General features: G+C 49.4%; 2 protein-coding genes across 2 annotated transcripts in view; one reads left to right on the forward strand and one right to left on the reverse strand.

The window, feature by feature from the left end:
- The window catches only part of LOC146073717 (rho crystallin-like), a 50301-nt gene that overhangs the window by 9282 nt on the left and 13049 nt on the right, over nt 1–27970 (forward strand). The gene's annotated exons all lie outside the window — the stretch shown is intronic.
- LOC146073714 (aldo-keto reductase family 1 member C1-like) lies at nt 861–27885 on the reverse strand. The gene is made up of 9 exons (XM_083181111.1): nt 27752–27885; nt 15844–16011; nt 15202–15318; nt 11032–11112; nt 9748–9870; nt 8691–8800; nt 7266–7431; nt 6716–6798; nt 861–1279 (listed from the first exon to the last, which is right to left on the reverse strand). Exons 1-9 carry the CDS (start codon nt 27836–27838, stop codon nt 1237–1239), a joined length of 978 nt encoding a protein of 325 aa, XP_083037237.1. The 5' UTR covers nt 27839–27885; the 3' UTR covers nt 861–1236.

Genomic DNA, 27970 nt, shown 5'->3' on the forward strand with positions numbered 1-27970 from the left:
TACAGAAATCAAAATCCTGACTTGCATCCAGAAGACCAGCACTGCAATACTGACATTGATGAGGATGCTATTGACGATACTAGAATCCTGACTGCCTTCATCCCAGTCATATGTTGGGGCGGGACTGATATAGGCACTAGTATGTGCCCAAAGTATTTGGACAGAGTGTGACACAACCCCTCATATTTCTTACCAAGTTACTGTTGTTAAGTGATTTGCCAGTCCATTCTTTGTCATGCAGTGGGACATTAATAGACTTTATACCTGTATTCCCCATGACCAAGGGATGCGAGTGGTGGTTTAATTAATCACTGATAATTCTGCTTATAAAGATCCACCTGTACAATTGTTTTTTGCAATTATTATATTTGGTTCACACATGGATTTATTTTGGATGTATTGGACATCTTTATTTACAGAAAGCTGGAACCGCGATGGGGTCTAACATGGCCCCATCGTTTCCCATTGCCTACATGTAGAAACAGAAAGTATATTTTTGCAGATAATATTCAGTACCTGAATATTTCAGTACCTGAGAATTTGTGATATATACACAATGTCTTAATCATTGAATCAGTTTCCTAATCTGCGTAAATATTTTCAGCCAATAATAGCGTGATTATTAGCTAGTTTTACCTCTCATTTATCTGAAAAGGATTTCCTACCCGTGTAGTATTGTGAATGCTTTAATTTCAATTCAGCTTATATATATGAATCTATGTCAGTAACTGTATGGGGGAAGTACTTTCACAGAAATGTGGCAGGGTGAAGTTACCAACCACCTGCAGGGATTCCCCACCTGCAAACATCAGCCGCCTTGTGGTGGATTCCCTTAATTCACAAAAAGGACAGAGACGTAATTGGTGAGAGGTCAAAGCTTTATTTAAAAAATGTTCTGCAAAATGGCGAAAAAAAACCCATTTCCGCAAATGCCAGATCCAGCCACAAAAAAAAATAGCAATTATTGGTGACAATCATGGGATATTGCCAACATGGGCATATTTGTTGGCAATATATTCAGGGGCTAGGTGGAGTCAAGCAAATTATTTCAGCAATAAAACTAGCTCTTTTCCCTTTGGAACAGACAGTGTAAAGTAAGACCAGACGCGGTTACAAAAGGTTTGGCAGTATATAGAGTGCGGTTCGTATTTTACAGCTATTCCATAGATATTGCCCAAAGAGCTTCACATCACTTTCCATGTTCTGGTTATCGTCCTATCACAAGAGAAGGCACCATCAGTATTCATCGTGTAATGGGTACTCCGGGTGATCCGCAAACCTGTACAGATAAAGCACAGTATTGTGAGAAGACACAGGGGTCAGTCTTAAGTAGTGTACAATGTACTTTTTATTCAATTCCGATCGAATCGGGATGGAATCGCACGTTGCAGTGTACACATTCGATGTAGACTATCTGTACTATATAGTCTTGCCTTCACAGTAATTTTTCTATTCGATTTCGATGCCGCAGGAAATTGGATTTGAATCAAAAGCGTTTGATTTCCATTCGATTTTGCTTTTATAAGCAAAATTGAATAGAAAAATAGACTATATCGAACTGTGTGTACGCCCTATTAAACTGTGTACACACTGTGGGATTTTGTGTTCGATTTTGACTATATAGTCAAAATAGAATCGAACTCGAATGGATATCGAACGGTTTTCAATCCCAATTCGATGCCGATGCGTGCTCCCATTCAATGTAAATTGAACAATAAAATAGACTGTGCAGGTAAGGCTATGTAGTCCCGATCTGTACTATATAGACCAAATTGAATGCGTTTTCCTTGCCATTTGATTTGATCCCAATCAAATCGGGATCGAATCACAAGCAAAATCGCACCATGTGAACACACCTTCATTTCTTACTTTTCATAATTTTCTGAGCATTACAAACAGCGGGGGTCTTTTATGAAGCCCCTTTCTGTTGGCACGTCTAGTTTTCTGCCAAAATGTAACCAAAAAGCATTCTGGTGCCTGGCCACACCCACTAAACGCCACTTGAAGATGACATTAGCCAATAACAGATGGTTAGGGAATCCTCCTGTCTGCAAATGATTCTCATTTTTGGCAAGATCATTTATTCTCATGCTTCTAGAAGGGTTGCACCTGACTACAGAGAAGCCTCAATAAATACTATTAGTATTACCGTTGGTGCAGTCGCCATCGATGGCGATACTGCAACCAGCCATGGATGATGGTCCTCCATTTTCTTTGAACGACTGGACTGAAAAAAATATATATATATCCGTTTTGCCATCGATGGCAAAAGTATTCAACATCGGGAATAAACCATCAATGATTTTGAATCATTGATGGTTGATGGCCATCCCTAACTATTAGGTTGCCTACTAGGACCAAGGCATTGGGTGTAGCTGTGGTGGGGGGATCCTCAATGCGCTTTCCTGCTGTCCACCAATCTGTTTGCATAATTACCAACGCTAAGTACCAATTAGCCTTTATTGCTTTTTTTTATAATCAACCTCATGCCATGCGTCCATGTGTTCTCATAGGGGGTAATTCAGGTCTGATCGCACATCCACAAATTGGCATGGCGGATGATTATGCCCTATAGTTTGTATGCGCAAGGCTGTCCTGCGATGAAATCCTACTACTATTCTTTTCTAGAAGCCGTTCGCAAGGTGATTGACAGGAAGTATGCATCTAGGGGAGGAAACCGGACGATTGCAGCAGTGCAATCCGGTCTGAATTACCCCCATAGCTCTTCATGAATGGATAGGATGTATTCTCGTAAATATTGATGAACCAGCGAAATGTTTGCCTCCATCGTGTCTAGGGGCGGATTTAGGGACGAGGGCCAGCCCCACAAAGTAACAGCTACGAACAGTGAATGATAAATGGGTCTCCAGCCAATCAGCTCCCACTTGTCATGTGATCAGCCCTCAACTATCATGTACAGTATTTGAAAAATGACAGTTGGCTGTGGCACCAACGAGTTTTAACTTGTTGATAAATGGACCCCTAATATACACTTGTATTATAACTAATTAATATTTGGCATACAAATATTAAAATATGGCGAAGTTGTATAACATATGGGACAGATGAAACCTTTCTGACCTATGAGAACACACCTGTATCTACAGAATCCAGCGATACCAGTAACAGCGCTGTCGAGATCTGGGGCCAGATTCTCTAAGCTTCAAAAAGTGATAAAATGGAGAGTGATAAACAGCCAGCCAATCAGCTCCTACCTGCCATGTCACAGACTGTGTTTGAAAAATGTCAGGCAGGAGCTGATTGGCTGGCTGTTTATCACTCTCCATTTTATCACTTTTGAAGCTTAGAGAATCTGGCTCACAGTTACAATGTTACACAGAGACCTCTGTTATTCGGTGACTGTGAAGTTGGACCAGAGGCATATTTAGATATTTGCACCAGAAATGTCCCTGGCAGTCTCTCCACCATCTTGTTCCCGTGTATACATCATGGTAAATTGACACCGGACCTAATGTGTTTATATGTAGAGAGTTGGGCGTTACTTGATATGGAGTAAATACCTCAAACCTCGCTCACATGTGGGTTTTATTTTCCAATTTAGCCCGACGGGAATTTACTATTACTTTTTCATTGAAACTTCTAGAATATTTCATAATTCTGTAATATGAGACACGGGGAGAATAATGGTTTATAGTGGTCTATAGCTTGGTGTATTAAGCAGTGCGCTACAAGGTAGAACGGGAATTCTGTTATTCAGAGCGGCGGAATAAGGATCAGGGTGGAGAAAAGAGTTCTGGTTAATAGCATACGCCCTTGTGCTTACTACACCTGCATAGAGTGCAGAGTGCTGTGCCAGGTAGTGCAGGCTGAAGGTGCAGTAGGGTGCTGTGCCAGGTGTAGTGCAGGCTGAAGGTGCAGTAGGGTGCTGTGACAGGTATAGTGCAGGCTGAAGGTGCAGTAGGGTGCTGTGACAGGTGTAGTGCAGGTTGAAGGTGCAGTAGGGTGCTGTGACAGGTGTAGTGTTGGCTGAAGGTGCAGTAGGGTGCTGTGACAGGTGTAGTGCAGGCTGAAGGTGCAGTAGGGTGCTGTGACAGGTGTAGTGCAGGCTGAAGGTGCAGTAGGGTGCTGTGACAGGTGTTATGCAGGCTGAAGGTGCAGTAGGGTTCAGGCTGGAGGTGCAGTAGTAGGGTGTTGTGACAGGTGTAGTGAGGGCTGAAGGTGCAGTAGGGTGTTGTGACAGGTTTAGAGCAGGTTGAAGGTGCAGTAGGGTGTTGTGACAGGTGTAGTGCAGGTTGAAAGTGCAGTAGGGTGCTGTGACAGGTGTAGTGCAGGCTGAAGGTGCAGTAGGGTGCTGTAAAAGGTGTAGTGAGGGCTTATAGTGCAGTAGGGTGTTGTGACAGGTGTAGTGTTGGCTGAAGGTGCAGTAGGGTGCTGTGGAAGGTGTAGTGCGAGCTGAAGGTGCAGTAGGGTACTGGGACAGGTGTAGTGTTGGCGGAATGTGCAGTAGGGTGCTGTGACAGGTGTAGTGCAGTAGGGTGTTGTGACAGGTGTAGTGTTGGCTGAAGGTGCAGTAGGGTGCTGTGGAAGGTGTAGTGCGAGCTGAAGGTGTAGTAGGGTACTGTGACAGGTGTAGTGTTGGCGGAATGTGCAGTAGGGTGCTGTGACAGGTGTAGTGCAGGCTAAAGGTGCAGTAGGGTACTGTGACAGGCGAGTGCAGGTTGAAAGTGCAGTTGGTTGCTGTGACAGGTGTAGTGTTGGCCGAAGGTGCAGTAGTAGGGTGTTCTGACCGGTGTAGTGCAGGCTAAAGGTGCAGAAGAATGCTGTGACAGGTGTAGTGTTGGCTAAAGGTGCAGTAGGTTGCTGTGACAGGTGTAGTGCAGGCTAAAGGTGCAGAAGAATGCTGTGACAGGTGTAGTGCAAGCTGAAGGCGCAGTAGGTTGCTGTGACAGGTGTAGTGTTGGCTGAAGGTGCAGTAGGGTGCTGTGACAGGTCCAGTGATGGCTGAAGGTGCTGTGACAGGTGTAGTGTTGACTGAAGGTGCAGTAGGGTGCTGTGACAGGTGTAGTGCAGGCTGAAGGTGCAGTAGGGTGCTTTGACAGGTGTAGTGTTGGCTGAAGGTGCAGTAGGGTGCTGTGACAGGTGTAGTGCAGGCTGAAGGTGCAGTAGGGTGCTGTGACAGGTGTAGTGCAGGCTGAAGGTGCAGTAGGGTTCTGTGACAGGTGTAGTGCAGGCTGAAGGTGCAATAGGGTGCTGTGTAATAATATAAATGGACAATATCCAGATGTATCAAGCTTCAAAAAGTGATAAAATGGAGAGTGAAAAACAGCCAGCCAATCAGCAACTACCTGTTATTTTTCAAACCCAGCCTGGGACATGGCAGGTAGGAGCTGATTGGCTGGCTGTGTATCACTCTTCATTTTATCACTTTTGAAGCTTGATACATCTGGCGGCTCAGTAGCGCACGCAGGGGGGGTTTCTGAGTACCCAGAAACCCCCCCAGGAGTCTAAGGGCCCTAGGCTGAAAGCTGAGGCTCCCCTCTTTCCATGGGTACAAGAATTGTAAAAATCGGCCCTTGGGAACCGGAGATATCTGACTTCAAAACAGTGGTCCCCATCCAAGCCTGTTAATTGCTCTTCCCAGTCAGATATTTCAGGTTCTGTCTGACTTAGAGTTTTTTTGAGGGTATATTCCAAAAGCTGGGACTCTCATCCTTTGATTGACACAAGTAGCTTGTCTCTACTATTCCCAAAACCAGAGATATCAGCCTTCCAGCAGCTGGTTACTGCTCCAGCTCCACACACCTGGTATGTAGTATTATATACTCGTTGGCAGATTGCTCTGCCTCCTGAACTCTGATCCCCTAGTCCCCAATACCATTTGGTAGGTGGGATTCTCTAGTTTTTAATTCCATTAAAATCTAAGAATTTTTTTGCCGGGAACTGGAGATATCTGCAGTCAAGCAAGCTGTCCTCCCACCAGAAAATTATGAATAATAAGCCCAATATCCACCCCTCCTCTGCATATTAAACATCCTCTACCACCCTGGAAGTTATGTATCAGGGCCCCTTCATTCAGCCCAATGCCCCCTTCTCCCACCCCATTTCCCACCATCTGTGCATTAAAGGGGTAATTAGTGGAAATTACTGATCCAGGCCCTACATGCTGAGTGGTTGATATAATACCCCCTATCACCCGAGGGACATCAAAGCTTCCCCCACCCCTACCACTGGAGGATCGGTAGGGGCCCCAATACATTGCTATGCCCAGGGGTCTACACTGCTGTTGACACCACCTGTATGTAATATATATATATATATATATATATATATATATATATATTTTTTTTTTTTATTTATTATTATTTATATACATTTGGTCTATCTATAATACTTTAACTGACCCGGCATATACTGGGTCACCTAAGTGTCCATCTCCGTGCTTTGCTCCGCCTCTCTGGAAACCCCCTTCTGAAAATCCTGCGTTTGCCACTGCGGCTGGCCCTATGTGTGCTGTTACTCTATCTATGCTGCCGAAACCATCGCTACTGTCTGACCACCCCCCCCCACACACACACACAGAGTATGACATCACCGGTGGTGTGCATATGTAACGGACCATATATGACCAATAACTGACATTAACATCACTTGGAAACCTGTAACCTCTACACATCTGGCTATATACTCTGAGAAAACCAACCAGTGGTCTCTGATGTACAAACAATGACCTGAATGATATAAGATTGAGACATACAGAGGGATATTCACATAGCGCAGGTTCTGGTTGAGTCCATCGATAGTTCTCATGTCGTCAGGCGTCAGCTCAAAGTCAAAAACCTGCAGAAAGAGCCAGATTGCTGAACACATCACGGAACCACTGAGGAACAAACGTCTAAACCAGTGGTTCCCAACCCCGGTCCTCAAGTACCCCACACAGCGCACGTTTTCCAGGTCTCCTCACAGAATCAAAAGTGCTATAATTAGCTCCACCTGAGGATCTTTTAAAATGTGTCTGAATAATGAGTGCACCTGCTGGGTGACCTGGAAAACGTGCGCTCTTGGGGGTACTTGAGGACCAGGGTTGGGAACCACTGATCTAATGTAACATTCACACTGTGACCAGTGGCCACATGCTCAAACAATTCCTGTGATTGGTCAGCTAGTATCACATGATTCTAACATTTCTCAAAAAGTAGATAAAAAGTCCCTGGGTGATTGGTGCTCACTGGGACCCCAGACTGGTTTCTGGGGGGGGGGTTGGTTGCCCTCAAAATCTGAGGCAAACTTTCCGCTGCCTCCTTTACCTGGAAGTTTCCCCTGATCCTCTCCGGAGTATAACTTTTGGTGATGGCCACGACTCCGCGCTGGATCTGGTAGCGGATGGCCACATGCGCCGGTGACTTATTGTACTTCTTCCCGATTTCAGCTAAAGTAGGGTCTTCCAGGAGCACCGGGGAGCTCTGATCCACCCTGGGGGGCAGAAAACATGGCTGGTAATTCTGTAAGTACATATCGATCATTCTCATTCTAGGTATAGGTAAATCAGGCAGCATCCCGCATAGAACCCGGGGATCAGCAGCCGGCAGGAACGGAGCCGGTGTGGGAGACATCAGCTGCAGTCCCTCATACATATATTCAGGGGATACTCTGGCATTTTCTTAAAGGGGCAATCACTTACAAGGTAAAACCAATGCTTGCAAGTGATTGCCCCTTTAAAAATCTGACATCCCACACTGTCGTCAAACATGGGAGGAATTACATCCCACCCAATAAATTGGGGTGGGGGGCTACACTGCACACTCCAACTAAATATACTGAGAGGTGCGACTTGTAGCCCCATATACAGAGAGAATGAATGCAGGTGCACTATCCAAACAGTACTCTGGGAATATGGCGTCCGCGCCTTGTTCACAGGGACATGGCGGCCATTTTCCGAGTGATTTGTGTCTGCAATGCAGAGACGCAGCTGTGGGATAGTATAATTTATGGGTGAAGTGTGTACGATGCAGTCCTCCCAGATCAAGGGGCACCCCCATCGGAACACAGCAGAGGGTGGTTGCCACCAATGCACTTGTGGGATTGAATTCTTCATCGGAAGAGAAACATCAATGGCGGCCTTGTGTGCGCTGCCACTGTCAGGGGGATAATGGCAGATGGGTGCGGGATACAGTCATTTGGTCTACAGCATGTTGGTCATCAAGCGTTGGGTCGACACCGTTAGGTCGACATGGGGATAGGTCGACAGATCATTAGGTTGACACAAGCATTAGGTCGACAGTCAAAATGTCGACATGGGGTTTTTCAATGTTTTTTGAGCCGACATGTGCACAGTATTTCATGCCCTACCATCCACTAGGGCACTGTGGGAAAATAAAATAGTGTGCCGAGTGCAGCGAGGCACCGTGCCCGAAGCATCGCAAGCGAAGTGAGCGATGCGAGGCACTGGAAACTGTGCCCATGTCGACTGTGTCGACATTCAGGTAAAAAAAAAACAGTGGAAAACCCCATGTCGACCTTTTGACTGTCGACTTAGACACTGTCAACCTAATGCTTGTGTCGACCTATTGACCTGTCAACCTAAACCCATGTCGACATTGTCCCATGTCAACCTACACCCATGTCGACCTAGACCCATGTCAACCTTTCCCCATGTTGACATAAGGGTGTCGACCTCATGTTTGTCGACCAACACGCTGTAGACCAAACGATCCCAACCCATGGGTACGTACCAATTTCTGTGCCTGTGTGATCCCAGCACACTGTACCCGGCCAGCAGGATATCCTGGGACTTGCAGTACGCCAGCAGTCTGCTTTGGTTTAGGTAAGGATGACATTCCACCTGCAAAGCGCTGCAATTACTCACTGAATATAATAACATATACATCATACATCGGCCATGGTTCCATGCAAGCCACCAGTCACAGAGGGAGATTCCTGACCTCTTCCCTCCAAAGGGTGTTGATCACTGACAGTCTGCCGCTGTCCTGCTTCCAGTGGCGCAGGACCCATTCACACATGTGCAAAGCACATAAAAATCTGAACTTTGCTCTAATGTTCGCAGGTGCCCAGGCGTTTGCGGGGAAGTCATGTGACGTCAGCTCCGCCCCCAATCAGCCTGAGTAAGTCCTGGGCTACGCATACACTGCACACACTGGGGAATCATTACATGGTGAGCGGCTGTTATATGGGAGTGCAAGGTAATATGCAGGCGTGGCCAGGTGTGTGAGGGGAAGTCATGTGACGTCAGCTCCGCCCCCGATCAGCCTGATTCTATCACAGCCGCTGAGTAAGTCCTGGGCTACACACAGACTGCACACACTGGGGAATCATTACATGGTGAGTGGCTGTTATTTGGGAGTGTCAGGTAATACACAGGCATGGCCAGGTGTGTGAGGGGAAGTCATGTGATGTCAGCTCCGCCCCCGATCAGCCTGATTCTATCGCAGCCGCTGAGTAAGTCCTGGGCTACACACACACTGCACACACTGGGTAATCATTACATGGTGATCGGCTGTTATCTGGGAGTGTCAGGTAATACGCAGGCGTGGCCAGGTGTGTGAGGGGAAGTCATGTGATGTCAGCTCCGCCCCCGATCAGCCTGATTCTATCACAGCCGCTGAGTAAGTCCTGGGCTACGCACAGACTGCACACACTGGGGAATCATTACATGTGAGCGGCTGTTATCTGGGAGTGTCAGGGATAATGCAGGCGTGGCCAGGTGTGTGAGGGGAAGTCATGTGACATCAGCTCTGCCCCCAATTACAGTAAGAAGGAATGGGGGAATACCTGGTTGCAGACCGGCTTATACTTCAGTCCGGGTTTATGGAGAATCTTTTCCAACTGGCGGCGATTAAAATTGGAGACTCCGATAGATTTTACCAACCCGGCATCTTTACACTTCTCCAAGGCCTGCACGGAATGGATAATGATTAGAGATGGGAGGCAAGGTCTGTACGCACCCTACTGCAACTTTAACTACATAGATTCCACGTGACCTTTATATCACCGAGGCTGAATTGGGCATTTTTTATGCTTTTGGATAAAGGGCCTAATTCAGGGTACCTGGTCGGCTAGTCGACAATAACTAGGTCGACCACTGATGGTGGGAAAGTATCCCGCTTTCCAGTCAGCCTCCCTGCGACCTTCCCTCAGCCACCCACAACAGAGTCCAAGCGGGCGGTCCGAGGGCGGAACTGATCATGGTATTCATTATAAATCCCATCTCCCTAGCCCCACCCCTGGCTATACAGTGCCTGATTTTTAGGAATGCATAGCAAGGGCGGAGCCACTATGACACCACCATAGAGCCCCGCCCCTGGTCAGACCACCTTTCTATCTGTCCATGCCCCTTATCTGCCCCCCCCCCCCCCAAGAGGAGGGGGGCAGCAAAGAAGGTATGCAGCGGCAGGTCCAGGGGTGGGGGCTGCAGCACAATCCAAAATTCATATAGGGGAGCCGCACCAACTGCCATTCCAAAATGGGTTATGGACATTTGAATTTTGGATTGTGCTGCAGCCCCCCACCCCTGGATCTGCCACTGAAGGTAAGTTTGAGAGTATAGTGATGTTAAGAGGGTGAAAACACGCAGTGCATTCTGGTATATTATATATGGAGGAGCTGCTGGACACTGGGGGTCATTCTGGTTCACTCGCAAAGGCTAATTCACTGTCTAATGGACAAAACCATGTGCACTGCAGGTGGGGCAGATGTAACATGTGCAGAGAGAGTTATATTTGGGTGGGTTATTTTGTTTCTGTGCAGGTTAAATACTGGCTGATTTATTTTTACACTTCAATATAGATCTCAGTTTGAAGTAAAACCCCACCCAAATCTAATTCTCTCTGCACATGTTACATCTGCCCCACTTGCAGTGCATATGGTTTTGTCCATTAGAGAGTGAATTTGCCTTTGCGAGTGAACCAGAATAATCCCCATTAGCCATATATGTCAGTGTTGTGCTATAAGATATGTACAGGAAACAACGATCATTTGGATTTAATGTGACCCAAAACTGCTCTTATCTGCTATAAATCTCCACGTTCCCGCCTGAGCCAAGCGGCACCACCTTACCTCCCACACGGCGCACAGATCGGTCGTCGTGTCCAGCAGCACTTTCCCATTCTCGTCCATGGGGATGAAATCTCCTCCAGCCTAGGAAATAAGAGCAATCCATCAGTTCTCTGACGTCCCCCCGAGGAGTTTACACTCCGGGAAATACTGGACGGAATCTCAGCTGCGGCTTCCAGGTGGCCGCGTCCCAAACTGATCCGCAGAGAACAGATTACAGTTCTAAGTGAGATTATATAATGTTCCCGGGTCACAGAGTCAACAGCGGCAGAGATCGGGGCAGATTCACAGCTACACAGACCAGCGGGTCACACATCATAGGCCCTGGCACGGTGGGGTGCCTCGGGAACACTGGCAGGGGTGCCCTAGGGTGGTGGTACAGGACCAAATCAAAACTTTTGACCTAGTTGAAAAGTTTTTGGGATATGGTCTCTGGGTAGACACTATGAAGGTCGATATACATTAGGTAGACCCCGAAAGGTCGATAGGTCCAAATTTGGGAGAAAAAAACTTGAGAAACTAATATCGAGCTTCCATTACTAGTATGAGGGAGAGGGGAAGGGGAGGTTTCACCTATGCACAAGTCTCTCTGTCATTTGAAATGAATATTTCTCTTAATGTATTGATTCCACAATGTATGATTTAATAGATACGGCTGTATCAGTTTCATCGAGGGTGGAGGTGCTCCCTAGGTGTTTCCAACATATAATCAAAAAATCATTAAGAAATTAATTGTACTGGTGCTGATACAATCTCAATTTCTCTTCCATATTTTGCCGATTTAGTTATATAATTAATCAGCAAGAGGGATTATCTCACTAAGGCCCTTATTCTGGTTGGTGCGGTAATATCCGCGTGCGTTCGTGCCGCTGATGTTTTGTGTCTGCGCATGTGCAGAGGCGTCTCTGCGCATGTGCGAGCGGGGCGTACGGCCAAATCCCGCATAAAATGTAAACACTACGAACAGGGGGTGGAGAGGGGCGTGAAGGGCTATTTGGGCTCATTACCATATGCATACGCCCCGCGTTTCATGGGCGTTCCCATGCAAACGCTGGGCGTACGTATGGTAATGCGGCCGTGACGCACGTGTAGGGGGCGGACATATGACATCGCCGGATGTCAGCTGCCCGCCCAGATCCCTGCTTTTGCACGGAAAAATGTCCGTGTGGTCTAAGGTTGCGGGAGCTGGCGGACCACTCGGTCCTGCATTCGATGGTCTGCGACCATCGAATGATGGGGGAGTTTCCCTGAGATGGAGGAGGCGTATTCCGTGAAAAATACATGTGCGGTCCGTTCGGACAGCTTCTTACCGCGTACGGACGGAGTTGGCGATCCGTATGGAAGGCGGGGTTTCGCACGCACGGTCCTGGCCGCATATTCGGATCCGGCCGCACCGATCAGAATAAGGCCCTAAGAGACTTACAATTACGAACTAGTGTTTTCAAATAAGTGTCTTGATGCTGATGTCATTTGAATTTTTTTTATCGCATTCCTTGTTTACTTTGCCCTTTTTTGTTATTTGTAATCTATCTGCAAGGAAGATTATCTCAATTAGAGATTGACGATTCACAATTAATACCCCTTTCACACCAGAAATGCAGAGACCAACCCAGGAATTAAATTCCAGGGACATGCAGGGACATTCCCGGGTTGGGACCCATTCACACATGCTTTTGAAGCAGGGACAGCCCGGGTCGGGACCTTTCACACTGAACCCGGGATGACCCTGCATTTCTATGAGAATAGCATTGAAAATTGCCTTTTTTAGGCTCACAAAGATGAAGTAATTAGGGAGAGTGGTAAAGGGAGAAAGGGAGGATGGGCCTTTGCAGACATTGCAGGCTTTCAGGGATGACATGAGCACTGCTGGGGTCTGTTGGGCCACAGAGCTTGCACAGTGTCTTCCTGTATGCTGTGTGATTGCCAATGCAGACATTCTTGGCTTTCAGGGGGTTGAAACGCACTTCTGGGGTCTGTGGTGCTACAGAACATGCACAGTGTCTCCCTGCACGCTGTATGCTGCCTCTGGGCGTGTCTGTGAGTGTCTACCACAACAGGAAGTTGCCCTGCTAGCAAATCAGCATTAGCAGAGGCAACACGGGAAGCAGGGACATGTCCCTGCCCTTTTTACACCAGCCAGTAACCCTGGAAGGACCCGGGAGCAACCCTGCTACCTAGCAGGGTTGAATTGCCGACAATTTTACCCGGGAATTTGTCCCTTGAACCTTTCACACCAGCACTAGTCCCGGGTTGTTCCCGGACCCGACCCTGGAATTTAGGCTGGTGTGAAGGGTATAAGTGTTGTTAATTCCATATGCAGTCTTTGACTTACAATTATGCTGTCTGAATAGGAATACGAGGACTGCACTGATGGCTAATTGCAACATTGATACAATTGACAGATACAATTGTTGCAAACCATATCATAAACAACAGTAGCTTTTTTTGCCTCACTTTATATGTCACAATTGTATAACTGCATTACAGTTACAATTTATATATAATTACAGAATCAGAGTGTAAATTCCGGCACTAGTATTTTCGCTAGCTCATTAACACTCAAATTTAGCCCCTCTGCTCCAGATTGTACCTGAAGCAAAGGGCAATTTTATCTTGTCCTGTCAAAAAAAAAACACCTTTTTTGACATTTTTCATGCTCGGTGTCATTTATGTATGTATAAATGTCCATGTCCAGATAGTTGGTTCGGAATCGGTACATCTGTCAGAATGAACTTAGGTCTACAGTCATTAGGTTGACCCCACTAGGTCGACTGGCAGGAAGGTCGAACTGATTTAAGGTCGACATGGACCAAGGTCGAATTTGCATAAAGGTCGACATGAGGAAGGTCGAGTGGTCATAAGGTCGACATGGGTTTTTCACTGTTTTTTGATCCGAATGTCGACACAGTTGGCAATGAGAATCGGACCCTCGCTTCGCTCGCCACAGCTTTAATAACCTCCTCCACGCCCTAGTGGATGGTAGGGCATGAAATAGCGCCTGTCGGCACATGTCGGCTCAAAAAACAGTGAAAAACCCCATGTCGACCTTATGACCAGTCGACCATCCTTATGTTGACCTTTATTCAAATTCGACCTTAAGTCATGTCGACCTTGGCCCATGTCGACCTTAAGTCAGGTCGACCTTCCTGCCAGTCGACCTAGTGGGGTCGACCTAATGACTGTAGACCTAAGTTCATTCTAATAGATGACCGCTTCCTGTTGGTTCCTTATAATTTTAGTAGAAAAATGTAAATAAAAGTTATATTTTAAAACTTAAAACTTACAAGTTGTGCCCCCAAAAAACAGAGCGTTATTTTCTTTCCTTCCTACTGACCTTCCATTACTCCTTGTGTCGACCTTCCAACCCTGTTGACCTTAGTCATGTCAACCTATTAAACGTGTCGACCAAAGCTCCTTCGACCTTTAATGGTCGACCTAAGCCCTGTGACCCTATGACCCATACCCAAAATAATTCTTATACTCCATGACCATGATTGTTTCTATCTCCCATTAGACTCCCAAATCCCCCCCTCCCTGGCATACTAACCCACACACTTACATTTTGGATGCCAGCCTCACCATCCTCATTGATGTCGGCGTTCTGGCGCCAGTCTTACAACCACAGGTCAGGATGCCAGCGTAAATAATCGTGAAGCCAGCATCCAATCCGCAGGATGCTAACCACACCCCTTATACAATGATAGGCAGGAACTGATTGGTTGACATGGCAGCTTCCCAGCTCCTCCCACACTGTGAGAGTGACAAACAGCCAGCCAATCAGCTCATACCTGCCATGTCACAGACTGTGTTTGAAAAATGTCAGCCAGGAGCTGATTGGTTGTTATAACACTCCATATTTATCACTTTTGAAGCTTAGTGCATCTGGCCCATTAATAGTTTGGTGACCTGGGTAACAGTATTTGTTATAGGCTTTAGAAATGCAGCTTGTAACATCCTTATACATTGCTAGAGGGGAAGCATTATCCCATCAATAAATAATAATAGATAAATACATCAATACTGTAGATAAATAAGTACATACAAAATACATAAATAATAAATACATAAATGAAATAAATACATAAAAAATAAAAACATAAATAAGTACATAAATAAATAAGTAAGTACATACATACATACATACATACATACATACATACATACATGACATACCTTGCAGGAAAAGGGCCAGTGTATGAGAAAGAGATCCATGTACTCCAGCTGCAGGCTTTCCAGAGACTGTCTCACATTTGGTTCCACCAATTCCGGTTGGTGGAACGTTGACCACAACTGAATAATGAAAATAAAGAACAGAGCGGTTCTGTCTGTGTGTCGGAATAATGAAATGCAATTTTTGTAGGTTTATTAAAATCTTTTCTCTTCACACCTCGTGTGCATGGCGCACTCCCCACCTCCAGGCCGACACCATTTGGTGTCAAACTACTTGTTTGTCGCCCCTTTATACCAAAACCATTCTCTACTCATTTAAGTACTTAGTGTTCTATCTTCCTAAACCTGAGCAGGCTCTTACAGTTCTGTGTCAGATTATATCACATAGTGGGGAGATTTATCAAAGCTTGTGGAGAGATAAAGTACCAAACTGGCATTTTTTTCAAACTGAGCCTGAAACATGTCAGTTAGGAGCTGATTGGTTGGCACTTTATCTCTCTCCAAGATTTGATACATCGACCCATGGGCTTAAATATAATGGGTCCAAGGGGTGCCGTTGCTATAGAGCCCAAAGACGTAGGGGGTTTGGACCATTTCTGTGTCAAACGTTTCATTGTGTCGGCCTTTTATCGATGTTGACCTCACCTTCCCAGTGTAGAACAGGTCTTCCCGTTTCACCGTACCGTCTGCGATCTTCTTCTGAATAGCCCGACCGACTTCTTTCTCATTGCCATATAAATGAGCCCCATCGATGTGGCGAAACCCGACCTCGATGGCAAGTTCTGTGGCTTCCTCACTCAATGACACTGGGACCTAGAACATTAGAGGAAGCAGGGATGAGCTGTGTGTAGCCTAGAACATCAGAGGAAGCAGAAATGGGCTGTGAGTAGCCTAGAACATCAGAGGAAGCAGAGATGGGCTGTGAGTAGCCTAGAACACTGGAGGATGCAGACATGAGCTGTGAGTAGCCTAGAACATCAGAGGAAGCAGACATGATCTGTGAGTAGCCTAGAACATCAGAGGAAGCAGAAATGGGCTGTGAGTAGCCTAGAACACTGGAGGATGCAGACATGAGCTGTGAGTAGCCTAGAACACTGGAGGAAGCAGAGATGAGCTGTGAGTAGCCTAGAACACTGGAGGAAGCAGTCATGAGCTGTGAGTAGCCTAGAACGCTGGAGGAAGCAGATATGAGCTGTGAGTAGCCTAGAACGCTGGAGGACGCAGACATGAGCTGTGAGTAGCCTAGAACACTGGAGGAAGCAGTCATGAGCTGTGAGTAGCCTAGAACGCTGGAGGAAGCAGACATGAGCTGTGAGTAGCCTAGAACGCTGGAGGAAGCAGACATGAGCTGTGAGTAGCCTAGAACGCTGGAGGACGCAGACATGAGCTGTGAGTAGCCTAGAACACTGGAGGAAGCAGTCATGAGCTGTGAGTAGCCTAGAACGCTGGAGGAAGCAGATATGAGCTGTGAGTAGCCTAGAACGCTGGAGGAAGCAGACATGAGCTGTGAGTAGCCTAGAACACTGGAGGAAGCAGATATGAGCTGTGAGTAGCCTAGAACGCTGGAGGACGCAGACATGAGCTGTGAGTAGCCTAGAACACTGGAGGAAGCAGTCATGAGCTGTGAGTAGCCTAGAACGCTGGAGGAAGCAGACATGAGCTGTGAGTAGCCTAGAACGCTGGAGGAAGCAGACATGAGCTGTGAGTAGTCTAGATCGCTGGAGGGCGCAGACATGAGCTGTGAGTAGCCTAGAACGCTGGAGGAAGCAGTCATGAGCTGTGAGTAGCCTAGAACACTGGAGGAAGCAGTCATGAGCTGTGAGTAGCCTAGAACGCTGGAGGAAGCAGACATGAGCTGTGAGTAGCCTAGAACGCTGGAGGAAGCAGACATGAGCTGTGAGTAGTCTAGATCGCTGGAGGAAGCAGACATGATCTGTGAGTAGCCTAGAACGCTGGAGGACGCAGACATGAGCTGTGAGTAGCCTAGAACACTGGAGGAAGCAGTCATGAGCTGTGAGTAGCCTAGAACGCTGGAGGAAGCAGATATGAGCTGTGAGTAGCCTAGAACGCTGGAGGAAGCAGACATGAGCTGTGAGTAGCCTAGAACACTGGAGGAAGCAGTCATGAGCTGTGAGTAGCCTAGAACGCTGGAGGAAGCAGTCATGAGCTGTGAGTAGCCTAGAACGCTGGAGGAAGCAGACATGAGCTGTGAGTAGCCTAGAATGCTGGAGGAAGCAGACATGAGCTGTGAGTAGTCTAGATCGCTGGAGGAAGCAGACATGATCTGTGAGTAGCCTAGAACGCTGGAGGACGCAGACATGAGCTGTGAGTAGCCTAGAACACTGGAGGAAGCAGTCATGAGCTGTGAGTAGCCTAGAACGCTGGAGGAAGCAGATATGAGCTGTGAGTAGCCTAGAACGCTGGAGGAAGCAGACATGAGCTGTGAGTAGCCTAGAACACTGGAGGAAGCAGATATGAGCTGTGAGTAGCCTAGAACGCTGGAGGACGCAGACATGAGCTGTGAGTAGCCTAGATCGCTGGAGGAAGCAGAGATAAGCTGTGAGTAGCCTAGAACATCAGAGGAAGCAGACATGAGCTGTGAGTAGCCTAGAACATCAGAGGAAGCAGACATGAGTTGTGAGTAGCCTAGAACACTGGAGGAAGCAGAGATAAGCTGTGAGTAGCCTAGAACATGAGAGAATGGGAGAACAGCCTAGAACGCTGGTCGTAGGACAGAAGATCTTGCAACAATGGAGGAAGAAAATCCTAGGTGGCGAGATTATGGCAGGAACCCTTGGAATATCCTTACATGTGTCAGAAGATATGAACACTGTAAAACCAACATCACAGAAGAACCTGGAACACGATGAGGCCAACACGAGCTTGCTTAAGGGCCCAGTTTGGGGAACACTGGGTAAGACCAGACTAATGCCTGTGGGTCCTAATCAGGAACCCAGATATCCTAGTACACGATTTAGTGTTGCACCACATACTGCTCTGTGACACCATATACCGCGCCACATACTGCTCTGTGACACCATATCATCACGTTACTGTTATACCGTCATGTTGTTAAGTAAGCAATCATCTTACAGCACCATACTCTGCCATGTGATGCCATACGCTGCCATGTGAGGCCATATTCTGCCCTGTGATGCCATATGCTGCCCTGCGATGCCATATTCTGCCCTGTGATGCCATATGCTGCTGTGTATTCTATTAACAGGTGACGAGAATCTTACACAATGCTTCTGTGCTGAAACTGGAATATAATACTGCACAGAATCCATTTTGCTCCTCTTGCGGGGAAGGGAACTGTTTTTTTTTACCTGAAGTTAAAGTGCCCCGCATCCCCACGCAACGATCGCTGCGCTCGCAATGCGTCGGGCACGGTACCTCGCTGCGCTCGGCACACTATTTTATTCTCCCACAGCACCCTAGCTGATGGTAGGGCATGAAATACCACCTGTCGGCACACGTTGGCTCAAAAAATTGTGAAAAACCCCATGTCGACCTTTTAACTGTCGACCTAGACATAGTCGAACTAATGACCTTTCAACCTAGAACCATTTCGAACTTTCCCACCTAATGGTGTCGACCTAATGACTGTCAACCATCATGCTGTAGACCAAATGACTGCATCCCGTACCAAGATGGCCACCAAGGCTACTACTGAGAATGTGCAGTGCCTTCTTGGTACAGTGCTGGAGTGCATCAGTTGGAGACAGCAGCATTCCAATCAGCCCCTGCAATATAACAGCATTTCCAGTATCACTACCCGGTACCTACATACACTCACTGACTCACTGCTCCTTCTACCAGTGGATATAACAGTGAGTACGGCTGTAACTGCTTAACTTCAATAAAACCGTACCATTGGTTAAGTAACTGACTTGTTTGTAGTTGTAAAGCATCCACTGGTGTGTACAGAAACTGTACCACATTATCCAAGCTGTACACACCTATCCCCATCAGTATATACCATCAGTATATATGCAACGCACTCACTTACAATACAAAAGAGATCATTTTTAAGGATAGAAGAGAAGAGGTGATGGTAGCAGCACAGAAGCACTACAGAGAGGCACTACAGAGAGGCGGTACACCCTGCTTTCAGTGCTTCTGTGCTGCTTTATATATAATATTCATATATCTGCACAACACAGTCTGTTTGGGACATTACATGAGATTTTCTTATTCCTCCTTGATGTTAAATGCATAGAATTTTGCACTGCATTAATCCACTTCTTGCAGCCATAGGACCTTTGCTGCCATCTTGTGTTGAATAAAGGTTACTGCAGGCACAGAAACTTATCTCTTATATATTTGGCTACATCTGTCACTCAAAGTGTGTCTGGAGCTGTAACGCTGGCTGGAGCCTCTGACTCACATGACTGACTCACATGACAGAGAACCAGCCCAGTGAGCCCACAGACGGTGCCATACACCCTCTCTGCCTCTCCACACAGCAAAGACACAGCTACTCACCAGACACACCAGGTGAGCGCTCCATACCTCCCAACATGACCCTCTCCAGGAGGGACAGAATGCTCTGTTTGTGGACTTCCATCTTAATTTATGATTGTCATCACCTGTTTTAAACAGGGTAATTGATAAGAAAGGTGTTTAAGCACAGGTGATGGTAATCCATAAATTAAGAAGAAAGTCCAGAAACAGAGCAATGTGTCCCTCCTGGAGAGGGTCATGTTGGGAGGTATGCACCTCTCCCCCCCCCCCCCCCCCCATTCACGGCATCCCCACGATTAAATGGCACATGCAAAACACTGACATGGCTATGGTCGACAATGAAAAAGGTTGACAAGATTTATTTTTCACTTTTTCAATGTTTTCATATTTATTCTCATGTGTCGACATGGACACCAATGAAGTGCCACACTTATGTCAACATTTACATGTGTTGACCTTTCTGTGTTGATTTTTGTGACACCCCCCCCCCTCCTGCAATTCGCGGCACCCCGCGACCCCCCCTCCCACGATTCGCGCCAATCCCCCGGGCCCCCCATCCCGCGGTTCACGGTGCCCCCCATGACCCCCCCTACCACGATTCCCCACCCCTGACCCCCCCTCCTGTCATTGCGGCAAGCCCCCGCGACCCACCCTCCCGCGATTCACTGCAACCCCCCGCACCCCCCCATCCCACGATTCGCGGCACCCACACCCCCCCCCCCCGCGACACCCCCTCCCGCAATTCACGGCATCCACCCACGACCCCTCCTCCCGTGATTCGTGGACACCCCTCACCTCCTCCCTCCCCCCCCACCCCCGCGCGTGATTCACGGCAACCCCAGGATTAAATGGCACATGCAAAACACTGGCACGGCTATGGTCGACAATGAACAAAGGTTGACATGAGTTTTTGAAGATTTATTTTTCTTTTTTTGAATGTTTTCATATTCATTCTCATGTGTCGACATGGACACAGATGAAGTGCCACACTTATGTCAACATTTACATGTTGACCTTTCTGTGTTGATTTTTTCTTGTGGCGATTTGCGGCACCCTCCCGCGATTCGCAGCACACTCCCCACAATTCGCGGCACCCCCAGCGACTCCCGCGATTCGCGGACCCACTCCGTGACACCCCCTCCTGCAATTCGCCGCACCCTGCGACCCCCCTCCCACGATTTGCGCCAACCCCCCAGGCCCCCCCTCCCGCGGTTCGCGGTACCCCCTGTGACACACCCCCCCTCCTGCGATTCGCCACACCCTGCGACCCCCCTCCCACGATTTGCGCCAACCCCCCAGGCCCTCCCTCCCGCGGTTCGCGGTACCCCCCTACCGCAATTCCCCCCCCCCCGACCCCCCCTCCTGTCATTGCGGCAACCCCCCGCCCCCGCGACCCACCCTCCCACGATTCACTGCAACCCCCCGCGCCCCCCCCTCCCACGAACCGCGGCACCCACACCCCCCCCCCCCCGCGACCCCCCCTCCCACAATTCACGGCATCCACCCACGACCCCTCCTCCCGTGATTCGCGGACACCCCTCACCTCCTCCCTCCCCCACCCCCCGCGCGTGATTCACGGCAACCCCAGGATTAAATGGCACATGCAAAACACTGACACGGCTAATGAAAAAGGTTGACATGAGTTTTTGAAGATTTATTTTTCTTTTTTTGAATGTTTTCATATTCATTCTCATGTGTCGACATGGACACCAATGAGGTGTCACACTTATGTCAACATTTACATGTGTTGACCTTTCTGTGTTGATTTTTTCTTGTGGCAATTTTTTTCCAGTGACAACTATGTGCACGTCAACCTAGACATCATCAACCAATTCTTTGTATAATATATAACACCTGTTCTGTTTTACTGTAGGTACTTTAAGTCAGATCTTTTACTGCTACTATTACTGTTTATGTAAATGCATTCTGAATGACAGCAACATCCTACCATCCTTCTACAAGAATATATAACCAACTAGGTTAATTCATCGCGCCCCGTGCCCCCCCCCCTCCCGCAAATTGCGCCCCCCTCCCACGATTCACGTCACCCCCGCGCACCTCCCCTCGCGCGCCTGGCGGACCCACGCCCTCTCCCGCGATTTGCAGACACCTGCGCCCCCTCCCTCCCTTGATTCACGGCACCCCCTGTGCCCCTCCCGCAATTCACGGCACCCCTAAGCCCCTCTTTAGTCCCCCGTATACTCACACACCCCTATCACTACCCAGCTTCCTGCTCTCCTGAACCGTAACTTCCATCACTGGGGAGTCGCTGACGCTGTTTTGCCCACATACCCCAATCATGCCTCATAGCCCAGCCTCCTGCTCTCATGCACCCTAACTCCCACCCAGTAGGAGGAGACACTGACTCAGGGCCACCATCCTGTACTGCCACGCTGGACCCTCACCCACTGGCAGAAGCTGCACAGTATCTCCCACCCTCCTCTTTAGTCCCCCTTATGCCCACACACCCCTATCACTACCCAGCCTCCTGTTGTCCTGTGTCGTGACCTCCGCCAGTGGGGAGCCGCTGACTCAGAAACACCCTACTATACTATTGCACACACACACACACCTAAACAACATGCACACACAGCCCCCCCCCCCACACACCCACAAATGTCACTGTACCATCCACACTATCAATGTACATCTTACTCTGTAACCGCTTTTTAATTAAACAAAACAATACACACCCCCTTCCACATCATATGCTCTCTATTTAACACATTTCACCTATAACTCAAGTTGCAATACAGGCATCTTTCATACAATTCTAACCATATTTCTCATATACAAATGTTCACAAATTAAGGGGGCGCAACCCCTTACGACGGTGTGAAGAGCGCCCGTAGGGCGCGATGAATCACCTAGTCTTTAATATATGTCTGGTGTCCGTGAGTCTCCGAAACACTGTCATCTGCTGACAGAGAGTGAAACTACATCTCTTTCTCACACATGCACAAACACATGAAGCAGCAGACTAGCTTTTGAAGCTTTTGCTTTGATCGGGCTCACTAGTGTCATCAATACTATAACACCTCCAGAATTCACAGCCGTGGAGTTGGCAGCAGGTCACGTACTGTAGGTAAGGCTGGCACCAGACTAGGATGGCCTAGGATGAAACGATAGCGAACATCGGTCACCCGTACACACTATGCGATACTATAGAACATGATTACACACTATGGGGTACAGTGGCGTAACTAAGTTTTGGGCGCCCCCCCGCCGCCGCCCCGCCAAGCACCCCCAATCCCCCGCCGCCCATGCAAACCCCCCCCCCAATCCCCTGCAGCCTTACCTATCGCGCTGGTCCCGGCGGCTCCGTTCTTCTTCTGCTGAGGACCACCACAAAATGTCCGCCCCCATACAGCAGACAGTTTCAGAGAACTGTGTGCTATATGGGGGCGGCCATTTTGTGGTGGTCCTCAGCAGAAGAACGGAGCCGCCGGGACCAGCGAGATAGGTAAGTCTGCGGGGGATTGGGGGGGGGTGTAACTATACCACCGCAGCCCCCGGCGCCCCCACATGCACAGCGCCCCCCCCCCCCCCCCCCCGCGGTGGCGGGGGCTGCGGTGCTATAGTTACGCCGCTGATGGGGTACATTTACTAAGGTGGGAGTTCTATTGAAGAAAGGATGTTGCCCATAGCAACCAATCAGATTCTATCTATTATCTTCTAGAAGTTGCTACATAAATAAGAAGTAGATTGGTTTCTATGGGCAACATCTCATTTTCAATAGAACTCCTCCCCGACACCCGGCTAAGCTGGGTTTCCTACCCTCCCGGAATGGCCTGGAGGATCCCAGGAATCGGTCCCCCTGTCCCAGTCTCCCCCACGCCCACCTACTCACTCTTGTCCTATTGTTTAAATATTTCGACGCGGTTTGAACACCGCGATTAACGGCTTTGGGGGAGGGGGAGGGGTGGGGCTAAAATGCCACCATTTAGCCCCGCCCCCTCAGTGGAGACCTGTTATTTGTCTAATTGGGGGATATTATTGAAACAATGTTATAGGACCAATACATCAGGCATAGGAAAGCCAATCCCGAGATTGGCTTCTCTAATACAAAAACCCGCCCGGCTGCCCCGCATATTATTTACTTACATGTGCGGTGCGGCCGGGAGCTGGGTGGGCGCGCGGTGCGGCCAGGAGCTGGGTGGGCTGGTGGTGCGGCTGGGAGCTGGGTGGTCGGGCTGTGTGGCCGGGAGCTTGGGTGGGCGCACGGTGCGGCCGGGAGCTGGGTGGGCGGGCTGTGTGGCCGGGAGCTGGGTGGGCATGCGGTGCGGCTGGGAGCTGGGTGGGCATGCGGTGCGGCCGGGAGCTGGGTGGGCGGGCGGTGCGGCCGGGAGCTGGGTAGGCGGGCGGTGTGGCCAGGAGCTGGGTGGGCGGGCTGTGTGGCCGGGAGCTTGGGTGGGCGCGTGGTGCGGCCGGGAGCTGGGTGGGCAGGCGGTGCGGCTGGGAGCTGGGTGGGCGGGCTGTGTGGCCAGGAGCTTGGGTGGGCACGCGGTGCGGCCGGAAGCTGGGTGGGCATGCGGTGCGGCCGGGAGCTGGGTGGGCGGGCGGTGCGGCTGGGAGCTGGGTGGGCGGGCTGTTTTGTCTGGGAGCAGGATGGAAATGAACGAAGCGGGCTTGTGCAGTGTGACCTCTGACCTCATCACACTGCGCAGAGCCGCACTTCCAGGACGGGAGAAGCCGAACAGTTTGCTCAGACGTTGCCCGGCATTAGACTGCGCATACCAAATCCTGGGGTCACGTCCAATCCTAATCCCACATTACTGTAAGACGCTGGTCCCATAGGACAGGGCGCGCCAGGACGGCTGTTTGCCGTGATTGCAGCAGAGATGTATGAGGACATATCTGTAATGTCTGTTAGATTGCGTACAGCTCATTCCCCCCCCCTCCTCCTGTAGTGCAGGTCATGCCCCCACAGCACTGGTCTCCCCCCTCCCATAGTGCAGTTCACGCCCCCACAGCGCTGGTCCCCCCTCCCGTAGTGCAGGTCACGCCCCCACAGCGCTGGTCATCCCCCTCCCATAGTGCAGGTCACGGCCCCCAGCACTGGTCCCCCTCTTCCATAGTGCAAGTCACGCTCCCCACAGCACTGGTCATCCCCCCGTAGTGCAGGTCATGCCACACAGTACTGGTGGTCCCCCCCCCCGTAGTACAGGTCAAGTCCCCACAGCACTGGTCACCCCCCCACCCATAGTGCAGGTAACGCCCCCCACAGAACTGGTCACCCCCCCTCCTGTAGTGCAGGTAAAGCGCCCCCAGCACTGGTCACCCCCCCCCCCCCTCCCATACTTCAGGTTACACCCCCCACAGCACTGGTCACCCCTCCACCCGTAGTGCAGGTCACGCCCCACAACACTCGTTACCCCCCCTCCCGTAGTGCAGGTCACGTCCCCACAGCACTTCAAAAAAGCAAGTAACTTTGTGTCTCGAGCAAACCATGTGCAAGGAGAGAAAATGCATTTATATTGTTTCTGTGCAGGGTAAATACTGTCTGCTTTTGCATGTAGCCCACAGATGTCTGACAGCTTTATCCTTAAGGCCCCCATACACTATGCGATTTGGGCACGATTTCACCCGATTCGGATGAATCGGGCCGTGAAATCAGCCCAAATCGCACTTGCAGACACCATGTCCGATCCGATGCGCGGTCCCGTGCGCATCGGATCGGGGTCGGGAGGTCGGACGGGCTGCACATAAGATTTGCTAAATCTTATGTGCAGCCCCGCAGCCGTGCGTGGAATGACAGCGGGCGGGGGATGCCGGCTATAGAGAGCCGAGCAGGGGGAGGCTGCATAGGGAGCCGGGCAGGAGGAGGGTGACAGCGGGAGCAGCGCGCCGGGCAGGGAGGATGACGCTGGCTGCTGGGCAGCAGCGGGAACCGGGAGGAACACACTAACTTGAAAAAAAAAGCCCATACAGATGACTAGCAAGCCATTGATGGGCTGAGACCTCTCTCAGCCAATCAGCGATATCTGTGTTCCTCCCGGCTCCCTCCCTGCCCGGCATCCTGCTCCCGCTGTCGCCCTCCTCCTGCCCAGCTCCCTATGCAGCCTCCCCCTGCTCGGCTCTCTATTAGCCGGCATCCCCCGCCCGCTGATGACCCCCCCCCCGCACGGCTCCCTCCTCCTGCAGCTCCCCGGGGACCGCATATGCTAAATCCATGCGATTTATCATATGCAAACCTTGGCACATCAAGTGCCTAATCGTGTGTCCCCCTCCCGGGGAGCTGCAAGGTGAAATCAGGTCTGACTTGTCCTTAGGACAAGTCGGACTAATGTATGGGGGCCTTTACACTGAAGTTTAGATATCAGTTCAAACAAACCCCACCCATATCTAACTCTATGCCAGGGGTGGCCGAACTGGTTTTTGAGAACTTCCAACAGTCCACATTTCCCAGATCACCTAGCTGGTGCACAGCTCTAGTCATTACTAACTGTCACATGACCCAGACCACCTAGCTGGTGCACAGGTGCAGTCATTACTAACTGTCACATGACCCAGATCACCTAGCTGCTGCAGAGCTGTAGTCATTACTAACTGTCACATTGTCAAACCTGCTGCATTCATTCCTAATATAGAGCCACAGGTTGCCTGATATACATGAACTGTTGGTAAATCTTGAGGACAGGTTTGGCCACCCCTGCTCTATGCATTTGTTACATCTGCCCCACCTGCAGTGCAGCTTGTCTTTGCCCAGTTGTGTGCTTTTATGCTTTGCTAACACAGCTGAATTAATCTCTTATATATTTGGCTACATCTGTCACTCAAAGTGTGTCTGACTCTCTAACACTGGGTGGAGCCTCTTACTCACATGACTGACTCACATGACAGAGAACCAGCCCAGTGAGACACCCTTTGCCTCCCCATGTTGCCCAGCAAAGACACAGCTACTCACCAGACACACCAGGTGAGCGCCCCCCCTCCCACTTTTCTTGTGGCAATTTTTTTCCAGTGACAACTATGTGCACGTCAACCTAGACATCATCAACCAATTCTTTGTATAATATATAACACCTGTTCTGTTTTACTGTAGGTGTTTTAAGTCAGATCTTTTACTGCTACTATTACTGTTTATGTAAATGCATTCTGAATGACAGCAACATCCTACCATTCTGCTACAATATATTACATATATAATACAATTCGCGGACCCCCCGCGCACCCCCCCTCCCGCGATTCACACCCCCTCCCACGATTCACGTCACCCCCCGCGCAACCCCCACCCGCAATTCGCAACCCCCCCCTCGTGCGATTCACGCACCCTCTCACGCTTTGCGGACCCTCTCCTGCGATTCGCGGATACCTGCGCCCCCTCCCTCCCTTGATTCACGGAACCCCCTGTGCCCCTCCCGCAATTCACGGCACCCCTAAGCCCTTCTTTAGTCCCCCGTATACTCACACACCCCTATCACTACCCAGCTTCCTGCTCTCCTGAACCGTAACTTCCACCACTGGGGAGTCGCTGACACTGTTTTGCCCACATGCCCCTATCATGCCTCATAGCCCAGCCTCCTGCTCTCATGCACCCTAACTCCCACCCAGTAGGAGGAGACACTGACTCAGGGCCACCATCCTGTACTCCTGTACTGCCACGCTGGACCCTCACCCACTGGCAGAAGCTGCGCAGTATCTCCCACCCTCCTCTTTAGTCCCCCTTATGCCCACACACCCCTACCATTACCCAGCCTCCTGTTTTCCTGTGTCGTGACCTCCGCCAGTGGGGAGCCGCTGACTCAAAAACACCCTACTATACTATTGCACACACACACCTAAACAACATGCACACACAGCCCCCCCCCCACAATTGTCACTGTACCATCCACACTATCAATGTACATCTTACTCTGTAACTGCTTTTTAATCAAACAACACAATACACACCCCCTTCCACATCATATGCTCTCTATTTAACACATTTCACCTATAACTCAAGTTGCAATACAGGCATCTTTCATACAATTCTAACCATCTTTCTCATATGCAAATGTTCACAAATTAAGGGGGCGCAGCCCCTTACGCCAGTGTGAAGAGCGCCCGTAGGGTGCGATGAATCACCTAGTCCCTATATACTCACGTATTCTGGAGCATAGGTCCCAAAGCCAATGGCTGGGATCCTGTTTCCATCGTTCATCAGGAGAGAAGAGGCTGAGCCGGCTGCCATGTCTGTAGCTGAGTCACCGTGTGTGTGAAATGTACAGTATGTGTGTGTGTGTGGGGGGGGGGGGGGGTATGGAGGAGGTGTGACAGTACAGCTGGAGGGGGAGAGGCTCCACAACACACAAACTATAAACAA

The sequence above is a fragment of the Crinia signifera genome, chromosome 4, assembly GCF_055691185.1.
Source record: "Crinia signifera chromosome 4, ASM5569118v1, whole genome shotgun sequence".
In the NCBI taxonomy this organism is placed as follows: Eukaryota; Metazoa; Chordata; class Amphibia; order Anura; family Myobatrachidae; genus Crinia; species Crinia signifera.